At 44.7% G+C, this 16,390-nt stretch overlaps 1 protein-coding gene across 2 annotated transcripts in view; it reads right to left on the reverse strand.

Moving 5' to 3' along the window:
• GAR1 (GAR1 ribonucleoprotein) overlaps window positions 1–16,390 on the reverse strand; it is a 146,999-nt gene that overhangs the window by 81,575 nt on the left and 49,034 nt on the right. For both annotated transcript variants that reach the window (XM_069630738.1, XM_069630739.1), the window contains exons 3-4: window positions 12,294–12,549; window positions 6,652–6,806 (exon numbers count right to left, since the gene is read on the reverse strand). In XM_069630738.1, coding sequence (XP_069486839.1) covers window positions 6,652–6,806; window positions 12,294–12,540 — 402 coding nt within the window. In that variant the 5' untranslated portion in view covers window positions 12,541–12,549. The remainder of the gene's footprint in view (window positions 1–6,651; window positions 6,807–12,293; window positions 12,550–16,390) is intronic.

The following is a 16,390-nucleotide window of genomic DNA, read 5'->3' on the forward strand; positions in this document are numbered from 1 at the left end:
GGGCTCAGGCCGCCAACAGCACATCACTGCTCTCTTTTCCAGCTTATTCCCACTAACTCACCCCCCACACCCCATTTTTCAGAGCCGCCAGAGCATCAGGGGGCCACTCCGGTGGTGATGGTGTGCAGGACAAATATCCTTTAACACTAACTTATATGCCGGCACTAAGATCCGGAAGCTTCAAGTCCTGCAAAACAATGCTGTCAGAGCCACGCTTAACATCCCCAGATCAGCGCATATATCTTCAATAAGACAAAAGTAACACTGGCTGCCTGTACATGAACGAATAGTGTTCAACTCGCTCATCCTCACAAATGTTTTCACTGGGTAGCCGCTGCCTACTTCTCAGACAAAACCTCGGACACATCGTGCTAGACCGACTAGAGCAACCTACCAGCACCTCCTCGCTATCGCCAGGATTAAGCTCCAAAAAGCAGGTGGTAGTAGCTTCACAACAATTGCCAGCAAACAATGGAACTCACTGGCGGTCCCACTCAGAACACAAGAATCTGTCTGGATATTCCGTAGACAACTCAAAATGCACTGCTTTACTCAAAGTCTGGGTAACCAATGCATACCACCAACCTCCTCAGACTACTCCTTACTCGCTCAACCATGCCACAGCCCTCCACATGCACCCATATAAATATTGTATCCTTTATATTTTTTATTTACTGTATATACCCTGCATTATGCCGTTTTGTACAAATACTATGTGCAACAACTGTAACTGTAACTCTAACCCATCTCCTCTGTAAGAAAACGCCCAGATGCCCGTGGCGCACTCGAAGCTTCAAAATAAATAAATGACTTGCATGTACTTATCTCATTTAAATGCTGCACATCTTACTTAAATCATCTCGAGGACATCTAGGCATCTTATTTGTCGTGAAAGCTCTCCACTCTGCCAGAAAGCCTGATTATTTGTCGTCAAGACAGTCTTTGTACCATCACCTGTTGAGCACTGCAACCAATAACCCCAATGAGGGGTGTATACACCCGACGAGAGCAACGCTCTTTTAAGATGGGTATCATGGACAGAGCGACAAGGCTTCACTCTCCGGTGGGGTTAGTAGGCTGATACAAAAAGGTATCATTAGTCCACAAACATCTACAAAATACACTACTGAGATATATTGAAAAGTTTACTTTAAGTCACACACAATTCCATCTTGTAAAAATAAGTACTTGATGTATAATACACAGTATTAAAAAGATACCAAGTATATTTTTTTTAAAACAGTGTCTAAACCAGGCTCTGCCAAGCGCACCGTCTATATGTGGGCCCACTACCAAAAGTAGCCACTCAACATAAATCAACAAGGGTTGGGGAGAACAAGGGTGCCTCTGACCCAAACGAGTGCCATTGGTAGGGAATGGGAGGAAAAAAACATGTACCTGGGAGAATAAATACCCTAAAACTTCAAGCCATATCAATAATCCATTTATTTGGACCCCCAGGACAGAATATTAAAGGTAATGCAAACATGATAATACACCAAAGCCAGAGGGATTGAGGAACCGTTTCAAACCACAGCCAAAGACTATTGAGACATTAGAAACCGATACCCTAGTCATTTCAGGAAAAACTATTTAGGGTCCACGAGATAGTTACAATGGTTAAAAACCAACCCATTGGAGAAACGCAGATCATGATGTTCAAAATGGATTAAAAATCAAAGCTAAATACTCAAATAAGAATACTCTGTCCAGAGCTCAAGGAGCCCCCTATCGATCCAGGAAAATGTTCAGGGGGAGGAGAGTAGCCCAGAGCCAATCGTAGAGTTCCAGAGCAGGTTTACAGTTCGATTGGGTAATAATGGGTGGGGTGGGGATGGAGGTCAGTGGGCCACCTGTTCGTGAAGTCAATTCTACCCCAGTTGTGGATTCTGTGGTGCACTCCTCCAGCAAAGGCCAGGAGAGACCCCAAAGGGTTACAGTTGTGGATGGATGGGGCAAAAGCAGCAGAGCAGGACCACCTCCCAATAGCGTTCTATTGTAGAGACCCTCCTCCAAAATTTCAGTCTCGGAATAGAGGGACCCCTGAGGTGGAGCATCACGAATAACCACCCACCCCAGGACCCAAAAGGTAGAAATGTGTGTCGGAGGCTTCGATGAAAGTAGCACAGCAGCAAACTATGCCAGGACATGTACAACGACTAGACGCTCCCTCGGAGGGCTTAAGACGAAGAACTGGCAGGGCTCACAACCATTCAGGACACAAGCAGCAACCCACAGCTAAGCGGTAGATCCTTGCGACAACTGCAGTATGCAGTAGTAAACTGCCCAGAAAACTGTTCCAGCAAGGCTAACTCAACCCAGCAAATGTGAGTCAGCATGAGTCCTACGGAAACTCAGACAGGACCTTGAGAGGCAAAAAAGCCAGACCGCATATGCCCAGGCCACTACACTCATGTTTCACCAAATGAGCAGAAAGTGTGGGATTACTCCTTTAGAAGGTCGATAGACCAACCACTTCCAAGTTCCAGAAACAAAGAAGGGGCAGAGCGTAAATACCACTGGTCAAACTGCCACTTAGCCAAAGCCACCCCCACAGGAAATGAGTTCAGGGACTTATAATGATCCTCAACCAGTTAGGGCCAATAAGAAGGCTGCCATTGTGGGCTCATAAAGAGTCCAAGTGGTCAGAACAGCCATATTAAGCTTACCTTGTCTCACGTCACAGAGGAAGCCATGCAACACAGAATTGGCAAGAGCAGGATTTAAATTAAAAAAATCAATCAATAAACACTTGTACCCCAATGGCTTCCAAAAATGTAAACTGGGTTACCAATGCGGTAAAATGGCTTACACCAAAACTAAAGTATAGGTGCCACCAACCTACACCCCTTAAATCTGTGTTGTATTATTTGTAGAACGCTTATACACAAGTGAAGTGCTTTAAAGAGCTTCACGGCAGGAAGGGAACAAGGGAATACAGTAGTCATTCTTAGGCCTTGAAGTTTCCGAATATCTAACACAATTAACTAGCATACTAAGCCTGAGGAATTTCTACTAATGCAAGTGCATGACAGGGGGGGAAGGAGAGAAGGGGGCGAGCATGACAGAGCGTACCAAGACAAGGGGTGTGGAGAGAGGGGGCGGAGGGGAAAAAAGGACATACAGAGCAATCAAATAACTTACTAGGCTCGGTGACATTCAGATTGCTTGAGGATAGCTCATCAATGCATCCATGCCCAATTATTTCAGGTGCAACCAGGCTAGGAGGTGGGAGGAGACAATAGAGGACAGGACAACGATCTTGCTAGGCCTAGTGCATTCAAGGTCATACAAGTGCGCAGACAGGAAGTGCGAGGGAAGGGGAACAAGTGTGCCCAATCCATCAGGGGCCTGGGTTAAGTGCAGAGAGGATGCCCCTCACATGGAATGTATTCCAAGTGCAAGATCAGAGTGCCAAGGCAAGTGTAAGACTGGCGGGGGAGCCTCTGGAATTGACCAGGCAGCGAGACTGAGCAGAGTTGGGGAGGATAAGGAGAGGGGGGGGGGGGGGGCAGGAGATACGAGAAAGGAGGTTAGCGGGGGCGTTTGGGGGGGGGGGGAGAAAGGGGAAGAGGACAGTCTTGAGCAGTTTCTAGAACTTGAGAAGTTCCGTCTCAAGACGAAGATAGGGAGGGAGGGAGGCTGTTCCAGAGTGACACACCTGCAGAGGATAACGTTCTACCCCCAAATTTGGAGAAACGACTCACCTGCAGAGAGTTGGAGGAGGCAGAGCGAAGGGCTCTAGGAGGAGAGTATTTAGGGAGAGAGTTGTAGGTAGTGTGGGCCCCGGCCCCAGAAAGCCTTGTGGACTATGCAGACGGACTTAAACTTGATCCTTGCAGCCACTGGGAGCCAGTGGAAAGATTTCAGCGCTGGAGAGATGCAGTCCTTGGGCTTGAGGCCAAGGATCAGTCTTGCGGTTCTGTTCTGGATAAGTTGAAGGGGTCGGAGGGTAGGAGTAGGAAGATCGAAAAAGACTATTGCAGTAGTCCAGTCTAGAGATATCCAGGGTTCTGGAGACTGTGAGCCTATGGGGAAAGAGAGAAAGGGTAGAATACCTCCGAGTTGCAGCTGGTAGTGGGACTTTTTAGAGATGTCTGAGATGTGAGAAGGAGAGAGTGGAGTCGAAGATGACCTGCAGAATATTTGCCTCACTGGTGGGTGAGGGTGCAGGTCCAAGGGAGGCCGGGCAGAGTGCAAGTGGGAATTGGGATCCCAATGAGGACAATCTCCATCTTACTGGCATTAAGGCAGAGATCATTAGCAGCACAACAGGACTGAATTGCAGACAGTCACTTGTTTGGTGTGCAGGTCCCTTATGCATCCTTGGGTCCCTGAACTCCCACACCAAATTGCCCCAGCTTCTGTCTATCAGCACATGCCTCTGCTCACCCTCCACCCCTGGAGGATCGCACCTATCGTACATTGCACTTCAGCTGTTCACCCTCGAGCGCCCCAGCACCTATTCCATTCCCTCTCCCTTCTGCACTTGCACATTCTGAATACTCGCAAGACATAGTAGGGTTGTCTTTCCCCTCTCCCACTGTATTTTTTTAAAATGCATTTTAACTTTTTCTCCTCCCTTGCTGCCTTGTGGGAGCTTTGAAACAGTATTTCCTGTACAAGCACCTAACAAGAAAACAATTAATAAAAGGTTGCCAAACAGCCACAGGTAAGGCCTCCCCCATCTAGATAAGTATAGAGACTGGGAAATATATCTGAACGATTACATACAAGAAACTCTGTGGTTGGATCCCTTGAGCTATCCGTCTAAAATAAGCCCCAGCCTCCAATTACATCCAGATCAACAAAAGACAATGAGGATATACTAGTGTCCAAAATAAAATGGAAGCTGAACCTCTGGGAGATTACTGGTGTTGTAGCTGGCGAGACCCAGATACTGTGATGCTGGCCCGATTAATTTATTCATTAAATGTCCCAGGTCATGAAATTACGCAAGGGCATTTTTACGTGCAATAGACTCACAGACCGGACCTTTTCTGCCAACAACTTCAGCATCACTCAACATTATCCTTGGCGTTCAAGTCAGGAACACTAAAACGGTCAGGGGCCAGGCAGGCAGCACAAAAAAAACACTAGATTGCTGCTGCCACGTGGAGAGCAGGCACCACACAGCAGAAACAGCAAGTGAACAGGCTCAGACACCACTATAAACTATTGCTGTGCCCTCTTTGCAGAGCTAGCTATTGGGGAACCCAACGACATACAATACCCAGCAACCGAACTACAAAACGGCAGCCATCTTGGGCATGCACCACTGACTAGGCATATGCAGCCCAAGCACGGGGCTTACGCTCGAGAGCTTCACCCGACAAGACCTACTTTGCTGAGCTCTGTGGAACGGAGCAGGTGCGAGGGGACCCCCTCGGCCCCCCATCTGAACGAAGCACCGGCCCCTTGCTGCATTACAGATAAGTGTGGGGAAGGGTAAGAGCCAGGCGCAGCACAGCAAGCACCAGAGCAGAGATCACGTGTAGGGGCACAGCCCCCACCGGAAAACTCCAACCGCTGCCCACTGTACAAATAAGATCTGTGCGCCGAGCAGAGCACATTAGAGTGGGGAATGCCAGTAGGGGCCAAGCCCTAGCCAGCCAGATAACACTGGTCCCTGCTCTGAGTGCTGATAAGTTGTGTCCACGCCAGTCCCTGCATGCAAACCCTAACCTGCCCTGACTAATCCGCACCTAGATCAGTGCTCAGATCAGAAATGCTTACTTGTTTGCGCTACAACAAGCGTCTCAGACCTAAACAAAGGTGTCACACTGCGTCCCAAAACTGTGGTGGGGTGAGAGGCTTGTGCTACCCCTGAGCAGGGCAACGTGGACAAGGTCAAACTATCTTGGATCAGAAAAGCTCCAATTATTCATAAATAGGGGCCAGAGAGGCAAGAGAGGCAAATTATCTTAAACAAACTGGACCACAATTTAAAAGGTTACCTACGATATGACCTGAAAGGTTCAAATAACTCAGAGCTGAATGAACTCTATATAAAATACTATGGGGGAAGAAGAATTTGTATTTTGTCACTAAGCCACATGGTAAGATATTCAACAAATTCACATTACCCTTAATTCTCCATTCCCCCACTCCCCCTTTTCAGCACATTACCCCTCATTGTCAAAGACTAATATTCTATGTTTCGGAAGGCAATTTAAACTGCTGCATTAGGTTTCTTACATACAATTACATTATTAAAACATTACTAAAACTGGAGGAAACCTCAACGGAGAAAAAAGTTCAAAAACATGGTGAAAGGAAGCAGGGCTTTTACAGTCTAGCTGCCGTTACTTGTTCTCTTGCATTTGTGGGCAACTACACTAAACAAGGGAAGCGCCTGTGCCAAGAACTGCGAGATCCAGCTGGGGAAGGGGGAAAATTGCGAGGCGTGGGACTCAAGTGCCGATCCATTGGTAAAATAAGACTACTACTACGATGAAGCCAGAAAAAAAAGTTGCAATTAAGTTGGTTTGCTTTTGAACGTTCTGAAAAACTACCAAGGAAAAACCATAAACGGATAATCAGTGTTAGGTGGGCATCTGCTAAGCAATGACCACCCATTCAGAACACAGGATACAATGTAACAGGAGGTCTCCTTTAGACTATTTTCTCTTTGCCAAAAAAAAAGGATACAAAGTCCCTAAGCTGTCCAAATATTTCATCCACTTTTCCAATCTGTTCCTTATTTTCCAAATAGATGGGTGCGTTGAAGTAAGGCACTCTGTTTTCATCCGCTGTGCATTTACAAATGGCATCATCTTCACATGGGTGCATGAACTCGCCAACAACTGGAAGAGAATGAAAAACGTTACCTTGCAACTACAGAATTACAATCAAATAAAATGTGCAGCCATTTATCTGAAGAGGTCTAATTATAGACTGGAGTGGAAAAGGGCAATACAGAAGTCAATGCAACAGCAATCCATTCACCAAATAGCAGATCAGCTTAAACGGTTGCATTTCTAGTACATTAAAACACCAATAATGGTTTTGCGACCAGGGCGCTCCTTTCCATCTTGCGTCCCGGCTGGCCCCTGTGAAGCGAGTGTCCCCCCCCTTCTCACCCTGTGTGCTCCGAGCTTCCATTCCTTCTCCTTTCTGCCATTTTCTTTTTCTCTTTTCTCATTGGGCCTCTGCCCTACTGGGCTTTCTTGGACAACCTCTCCCCTGCCCTTTTACTCGCCCTTCACCCACCTCGCCTACCCCAGATTGGCCGCTCCTTCAGGAAGAAGCCGTCTCTTAATAGTGTCGCCCAGGGAAGCCTTGGCCGGGCCAGAGGCAAAAGGCAGCTCCCTCACGAGCAGCTCCACTCCACGTTTGTCAGTGTTCGCCTGGGACGCCTGAAAAAGACAACTTACGACTGAAAAGGTACACGTGCTGTGGGTGGGGGCTGAAGCCATCACTGCACTCCAGTAACAATCCTGCCACTCTTACTACCCAATTATCCTATACCTACTTGCAGCTAGCCTAACTTTTCATTTTACTGGCAAAGATTAAATACAAGTGGTTTTTCACTACAATGTTGAATCTAAGTGAGTTTTGAATAAAGGGACATTTTCCTGCTGGTGTGCTTTCTAAAAGCACTCCCAATGTTCGATTAGATGGATTGCTGGGGGTAGGAAAAGTGGTACATCTGGTAGGAATTTTTCGGGGTAGGAAATGTGCCGTTTTCAGATGTATTTTGGGAGTAGAAAATGCGTTTCACTTATGGATTGCTGGGGCAGGAATGTGTTTACACTTAAATGGATCATTAGAGGAATGTGTCATATCTAGATTTTTTGTAAGGAATTGGAATTGTATTACACTTAAGTATTTCCTACCTCGGCAACCTATGTATGAAAGACTAGCAATGAGTTATACCAAGATGGATTGTTAGAGGAAATGTGTTACTCTAGAAGAATTGTGAAGTTTAGCACATGCTTGCATTAGAAAAAAAGTGTACTTTTAGTAGGCTCATTTCTCTTGAATTTAGGCCGGCACATGTATGGTGTGCACATTTAATTGATCTGGGAATGGTCATTTGTGCTGCACCCATGAGGTTAGCCGCCTTTGCACCTTAGATCTACGCTGGTGTTAGGACAGTTTCTGAAGTTTCATCAAAACCATTCAACTAAGGCAGTACAAGACTAGAAGGGTACTAGACCCGAGAAGTTGTACTGTGATGCTCAGCAAGATACCACTTAGTAAACCAAGTGGACAACATACTTTTTGTTAATAGTGAAGCACTGATTCTAGGAACAATATAAATCTATAGCTGATTTTGTGATAACCCAGTTATAGTAGGCGAGTAAAATCTAAGGTTGTAATATTCTATTAAAGGTGGTTTTTTTTAGATCAGGAAACACAGATTGAGCTAAGCAATAAATTGTAATTTTAGGATCGCAATCAGCTATCTCAAGGTAAGTTAAAGGGGCTATCAGAAACTTAAAGGCAGGTATAAACCTCAGACTATTTTTGTGTCTGTCTAAAACAGACCAGGGAAAGCAAAACCCATTCTTACACTTTATGAATGACTAAAGGTTATTCAAGGTAGGTATAACCTAATGCAGACTTATTCTGGATACACTAACAGCAAGTCAGGGGAAGCAAGACCCAGTTGGAAATCTTGTACACCTATTCTGTGAAATAAATAGTGAAGACAACAGAATTACTGTTGGGAAAGAGGCACAGCCAATTTATAGGTGAGTAAAATAACCTTACATCCACTTTCTATTAGAATGGTGAAACAGTTTCTAAGGAAAGAAAGATGTTATATATACTTTTCAGAATGGCAGAACATTTAACTTTTGGAACTGTTCACTCTCAGAGTTACAGTCACTTTTAAACACTTATTCTCTTTTCTAGGCAAAAGTCTTTCCCTTATTCTTGAAGCATGAGTATTCTCAGTGGCAAACGGGGGCGCGGGTGTGATCACTAGGGTCTAGCATCCAACAGGCAGGTCAAGATAGGGTCCTAAGTAGCAAAGGTCATGAGTTCCTAAGGAAGACTGTTGGAACAAGTAAGTATTACTTTAGAGTTCGTTGAACGGGCAGTAAAAATCTGAAGACGGCTGCCAGAGATGGGGCTTAGGGAGAGGGCAGTCATTGGCTGGGGGCAGTATGACCCAGAGCTCAGCGATTGGTTATTAGGAAAAAGACAGTTCAGAAATTCACAGAGGATTCCCAGCCTGACGGGGAATATTCATGAGCACGTGAATCCATACCAGATCCCATGCTGGAGAAATTTTCCTCTTAGGATTTCACACATACTCACTTTCTCAGTGAATTCACTATTCACTTCGGATCCCCCTCAGCCGGGCTCAGATCTCCTTTAACACAATGTTCAATCAGTCTCCCACTGCCTGGCTCGGGCCAATTATAACACCACCTTGCTTGACCCGTTGCAGGACCACTTAGATTCACAATGCTTTACCACTCATTCGCTTTTGCCACCTCTCAGTTGGATATGTTACAGAGGCCTTTGGATTAACATACATGCAGTCCCGGATCACACTGTCAAAGGTATTGTATCTTGGTTTCAAAGTTCAATCACTCATCTGCAGGTCAACTTCACTCGCATTGGTTATCACGTGCGTTTCAAACAATGTTAATTTCAGTACGCACCATACAATGTTGCCGTTTGCAACCTTGGCTTCAACACAGACCGGCCTGCTACTGGTCTCCCCAACTCACCGGCTGTTTTGATTTCACTGGCTCTGCTTTGTTGTAGGAGCCAAGGACAGTACCACGGCAGCAGGCGATTCTCCCTGCCTTGATCATCGATGCAGGAGAGCCCCGGGTACTTACGATTCACAATGCAGGATTCTTCTGCCTGGTTTCCTGGTCTTCCACTTTCTATTCAAGGTTTCGTGAAAGTAACAGTTACTTGTCGAAAAGGTCAAGGGCCCTTCCCTCCTTGCGATGTTTTGCAGTCTTTCTCCTTGTGCTAAACTGCCATCTTGGTACTGCTGTTAACTCATGCGTTTTGCCTTGCTTAGAGTGTGCTCTGCCTTTTATCCGTGTGGGGCAGTGTAATGGGCGTCAGGTGTGCGTGATGGTCAGTCATTGCCTGACCATTGTATTGGACATGTCCGGTATACAGCTCGGGTGTTAGTCTGTTTTCTCTCATAGCAAGCTGTCCATGAGAAAGGGTCTGTTGTGGAAAGGGGGATCGAGGGGGAAGGGGTTGAGTTCCTAAGTATCCTACCTGTTAGGATGGGGGAACAGGTGTTACAGGGAAGGGGATAGCGCATCTCGACATCCGGTATCCCACTCCCCGAAGACCCTTCATCCAGGTGATCCTCCCACGCTGGTCCACCCCCAGGAACTGGATCCAAAAGCGATGGCCGTGTCCTGGCCACCTCGATGAGATCCCCGGGCACTAGTGGGTGAGACACCTTCTGGTTACTCAGTCAGGAGATGAGCTTTATAACATCACTTGGCAGTCATTTACAATACACAATCTTGGGCATTTATAAATTCATAGCTCACAGATTAACACAAACCATGTCCTTATGAGCTTTTTGAAAGGGCTGAGAGGATTGAGAAATCATTGATATCTCAGCTGTCCATAGACCACTGAATTTAGATCTACTCCGATCTAGAGTACCTCTTTCTCTAAAGAACACCCCTCCCCATATAGTGCTTCCTCAAAAAGGTATGTGGCCAAATACATTAACAAAAGGTACCTTTGTTAGGCGCCCACAGAAAAACTGCTCTCCAGATTTTGCCATGGCACGAGTCTATGTTAAACAATTTTGATAGTTAGGGGCCTTTCTCTCAATTACAATCTTGGAGTCATGGTAACCCCCCGTACCAGTTAGTCAAGATCGTCCTGTCCAGAATACAAGATTCACTGGGCCAACAAGTTGCCTTGGAGGACAAGGTAAAATTGCCGATTAGAACTGTACAGCGGATGCCTAACATTTCACCCAATCTTCATCAAAGGCCCTAGCTCGTACTCCAGGGAAGGTCGGATAGCCCCTTCACAGAGAAGAGCAGGCGGTCAGTCTTCATCACCATTTGTCCCCATGGGTCATTGTATAAGCGCCCAACAAGCAAATACCCTACTAGAGCCATGTTGTGTTGTGATCTGTTTGACAATCCATTGATAGTCTGCAATTTGGTCAATTACATTTGATTTGACAAAATACACACACAAACTTGAGTGTGGGGAAGAGGAGTGAGTGGGTAAGGGGAGTAGGAAGGAACACCGGGAACCGGAGTAGGGTTGCATTGCTTTTTTACTATGTGTATTATGTTGAACATATAAAACTCACTGTACCCGATAGCCATTATATTTGTAATTTTGCAATCAAGAATCTTTTTAAATATACCAGCATGGAGATTTACTTTGGTTAACTGCGTGGAATAACTAGTTCTCCAACCAGGAATCCACTCTACTGGAATTAAAGACCAGCTGGCCTTGTAGGGAGGCAACAATACATTAAGGTGGTCACGGATATTGGGGTTAGAAAGGTTCCAAAGACGGTCACCAACTCAGTCACTAAAGCACATCAACTCCCAAGGAAAGGCTTGATGACATACATAAAGCTGAATAATTCGGAACATACATTTATCCCTGAAAGCTTAAGAGTTAAAGCAGGTTGAACAATTCAGACCACATGGATTTTTAGAAAAGGTACTTGTGTTTTACATTATGTGAGCACGAAGCACCATGCTTGGTAATATAAATATACCACTGAGGATAATGGCTAACTCATACATCAAATGTACAGCTCAAAGGAACATGAAACAGACTTATTGCGCAATGCCTTCTCAAAATTAAAGTTTAACTAGTCTGTAAACTTTAGTTTATTTGTGGTTTAAAAGCATGCAGCATTTTGTTTCCCCACTTTACTTAGCCAAATAAAAGCCCTAGGCGGAAGCCCATCTTTAGTACCACACATATTATGCGACACAGTAGGGCTGGGCATTATATATAGAGTTTAAGATATAGCTATATTTTAAAAATTGATATATGGTGAGAGATTACATATACTACCATTTTTTATTTACATTTGATATTTACCTAGCTGTGTGTATTCTCAAACAAGAAGAGGAACCCTGTATTTGCACTTTATTTTGATCTAGGTCTTATATGTTTGTGACATCTCCCATGTAGCTGGCCAGGTTACAACTGCGCATTTAGCCCACTAACAATATCGAGTTATATATCGTATATCACCATTAAGCCCCAGAAATATTGAGATAAGACTATCCATTTCGCCCAGTCCTATGGCACAGGAAACAAAGTGGTTATATATATTTTTTTTAACAAGAAAACAAATAACATACCAACAACACTTTCTGGTGGTCCTTGGTCATAGCTCCGATTAAAACCTCCACGTCCAAAGCCACCACCTCGTCCACCGCCTCGGAAGCCACCACCACCGCGTCCTCCGCCTCTAAAGCCACCACCACGTCCACCGCCTCGGTCTCCTCCACCTCCTCTGTATCCTCCACCGCCTCGGTCACCGCCGCCTCCTCTGTATCCTCCTCCACCTCCCCCTCGATTGAAGCCTCCACCTCCTCGGTAGGACATTTTATGGTACTAGAAGCAAAATAAAATTCCATGAAATCTAGCACAGCAATGTGAATCATTAATGTTTGAAAAGCACTTCTAGATGCAGCATTTACAAGCCAGTTTCAGGTCGATAATAACAGGCATTACACATTTTCAAAAATCCCACTAGACCTGTAGGCGTGTTCCTTAGTTTACATATTCAACCTAAGAGCAATGCATTCTCCATGGCGACGGATAACATTTTCTAGTGCTCTCTTTAAAATGGTGCACGTCACCATAAGCAAACTGCATATTTGGCACAATGCTGCCACCCAAAAAACAGCCATGCACAGTGAAACTTGTTGCCGTTTACTGCAAGCAAGGTTTGCCAGAAATGCCAAAAATGTCAAACATCCCCTTAGCCACAACCGAGGTCAAGCAAATGGTAGACGCCCTTCATAAAATCTCAAAATACGATCAAGCTAGTAGATTCTGCAATCCCGGACTTGCCCATAGAATGTTCCTTGTGTTAAGATATCCTCTCACAAAAATAAGGTTATTTAAGTAAAACCAAACTAAAAAAAAAGTTTTAGGAGTTGTACATTTTTCCTAAATGAAATTCAGACAGTCAGAAATAAAGTAAACGAAAACTAGTTTTCTTTTCCATGTCAAAATGTCATAGTTCAGCAAAATCTCTTATGACCGTTTGTGTTTTAAGTTGCATGGACTTTTGACTTAAAGAAATTAGGGTATCTCAGGGAAAAGTTGTCAGCAAAAGGACCAAATGAAATTAGATCACTTCAGTGGCAAACATACAATAAAATGGAAAGATTACGCGAGGCAGAAAACAAGGGAAGCACAGCTCAAAAAAGAAGCCACAGTCAGAAAAAGATATGGCCAGGGTATATGATCAAGAGAAGTTAAAAGGGCTGGGAACAGGTTGACAGAAATACTCATGCAGGAAAAAAAAAGGGCATACGTTATCCATAGGCTTCTGCACCCTGCGAGTATTCACAACCATACCCCTTGTTGGAACATTTGACTAAATGACCTCTTCCGCCTCCATATTATATGGATGATAATGTGGACACAATTGGCGAAAGTAACAAGGGACCCTCTACTCGGGGATTCCGTACTTCCAGAAACTCGGGCACACGTTGAATCATGGTTGGAAGAATGGATCGGGGCAGGAATGAAGGGACCAGCCCTTTCCTCTGAAGTCATGAAAACCCAGTCCCTACGGGCATAATATTGAGCATGAGTTATCTGGACTAGTGTTTGAGAAATATAAAAAACATAATGACAGTCAGAAGGGGTCTCCTGAAGAGCGGGCTTTGCCCGACCAGTAGGAGGATATAGATTGCAAGAGCTTTAACTTAAATGAATTGGGGTGTGAACAGGGAGTTCAAATTTTACTTGAGTGGCTGGCAAAAGCCCCCCGTCTCCACTCATCAGGCCCCTATGAGGGAAGGTCTGGGGTTTGGCCCAGACCACTCGACTCACCATGTTCAAGTACCATGGAATAGGATGAAGCTATTGTCTTTTACCAAAGATTCTCCTGACATTAGATAGAACCATGAACAGTGGTAGAAATCAGAACAAAATTATATGCACAGGCCCATTAACATTAGGGGATATGGAGCAATTTACTCATGCATAATACCTCCCACCATACAGACAGTAGGAAACAGAATAGTGAAGAACTGTCAATCAAGTGGGAGGCTTTGGAGAAAAAGGAAGTAGTGAATTCTAGAGGGGATGCAGGGCAATTGCATTATGACATATTGGCCCTACCCAGGGCTGTTATCAAAAGAATTGAGCAAATAGTGCCCCGGAAACAAATTAACTTGGATAAATTAACATGTAGACAGAACAAAGGCGAGTCGGTAGAAAGTACTTTACAAGGAATGAAGAGGTTTTCTCCTCTTACAGTGGTATGGATGTAGGTACCATGGAAAGTCAAAAAGTATTTTGTTCACTTTGTGGGAGGACTGCTGAAACACTTGAAAAATGCCAAACATGAATCAACATGGCCAGTGCAGACTGTGGCTCAGATTTTGACTATGGCCAGATATTATGCGAATAGGCATACAAAAGAAAAGGGTGAAAAGGAAAGAAAATTAAAGACAAAAGTATTAATGTAAAAGGAAGGCCGAATCGGCCTGGAAAACCAACCATCAACCCCCACCAGAAATCACTTCTTAAAAGCTTCAAAGGCATACAAGCTAGCCATCCTCCAAACTAAAAGTGAAATAGATAATAGAATCTCCAATGCTAAATCTGGCTGTAGAGAACTTTAAGATTCTCAGAGCTTGAATCGCCTACCCCAACCACTGAATCCTGTGTTAAAGATAAGGCTTGGTATACCAAGATTCAAGAAGCACTACTTGATCAAATCTTGCAGCTACAAACAAAAATTGAAATTAAAGAACATTAACACAGGACCTCCCAAGACCCAAAAAGGCCCAGCAGAGCTCCCTTGCAACCTCTTCAAATTCTCTCCACTATGCATCAAAGAGGCAGCAAAAGATCTTGCACCGGCCATCACAGCCTTCATCAACTCTTCTTTTGAATCCAAAACAGTCCCCACCAACTTGAAAGATACCTGGGTACTCCCTCTCCTTAAAAAAACGAACATTGACCCTAATATCCCCACAAATTGCAGACCTATCACCATAGTGACGTTCCTATTGAAAATTCTCGACAGGGCAGCCTATCTCCAAATACAGGCCCAGCTGGAAACACTCTTCTGGGCCTGCAGAAATCAGGGTTCTGGCCTAGACACGGCACGGAAACAGCACTTAAATATTTAAAAAACATAAATCTATGAGCAAATAGACAAAGGCAATATAACGCTGCTCCTTCTCTTAGATCCATCAGCTCATTTGATCTTGTCAGACATGAAGTGCTTTGCAACCACCTCTCCTCTTCAGCCCACTTCTCTGAAGCTACCAAATGAATTCAATCCTTTTTATAAAACAGAACGATGAGCGTTCTCGCCCCGGTACTCCGCTGACCCTGCTCCAGTGAAATGCAGAGCGCCACAAGGCTCCTGCGTGTCGCCAACACATTTACTAAGCCTTTATTCGATGATCTGGACCACTTGGGTGCCACCTACACTCATTATGCAGATGACACCCAAGTCCTCATTCTGATCTCTGGCAATCATGACACTGATTCTAAATTACTAAATAAAATCTACCTCATCATTCAGGCGTGGATAGCCACACATGGCCTCTGCCTCAATGATGAGAAGACGGAACTCGGCTCACAAGCCAAACTAAACCAACTCAACACCATCTTCAACTCCTATATAGACTGCATCAACATCTCGATCTCTAAAGTCATTAAAATGCTAGGCGTCTATCTCGACTCCTCCTTAATGCTGACGAAACAAGTGACCGCTGTAGCCTCCGCCACAGCCTAAACTTGTAAATTAATAAACGACTGTAGACCATTTCTCGCCCTCACAAGCTGCTCCACCATAGCTTGAGCGCTGAACCTATCCAAATTGGATTATTGCAACACACTACCTCGGAGCCAGCAAAAACAATATCTAAGACTCCAGGTCCTCCAAAACAACACCATTAGAACAGCCTATAACATACCCATATCCTGCCATATCTCTGAAACGAGGCGCAATGCCGGCTGGCTGTCCAACAACGGAATCTCTTTGAAAACACACACCCCTAACCATAAGTGCCTAACTAACTCAGCACCTAATTACCTGGTCTGTAAATTCACCAAAAATCAGTCGTCTAGCCCAAGTAAATCAGCCCTATTACACTGCTGTAAACTCCTGAGGTATCACCTCCTGAAATCTGGAGGCACTAGCTTCCTGGTATTAGCATCCAAACTTTGGAACTCTGGAACTCTATACCTACAGCCA

The sequence above is a fragment of the Ambystoma mexicanum genome, chromosome 6q (genome assembly GCF_040938575.1).
Source record: "Ambystoma mexicanum isolate Mex_15411 chromosome 6q, UKY_AmexF1_1, whole genome shotgun sequence".
NCBI lineage: Eukaryota > Metazoa > Chordata > Amphibia > Caudata > Ambystomatidae > Ambystoma > Ambystoma mexicanum.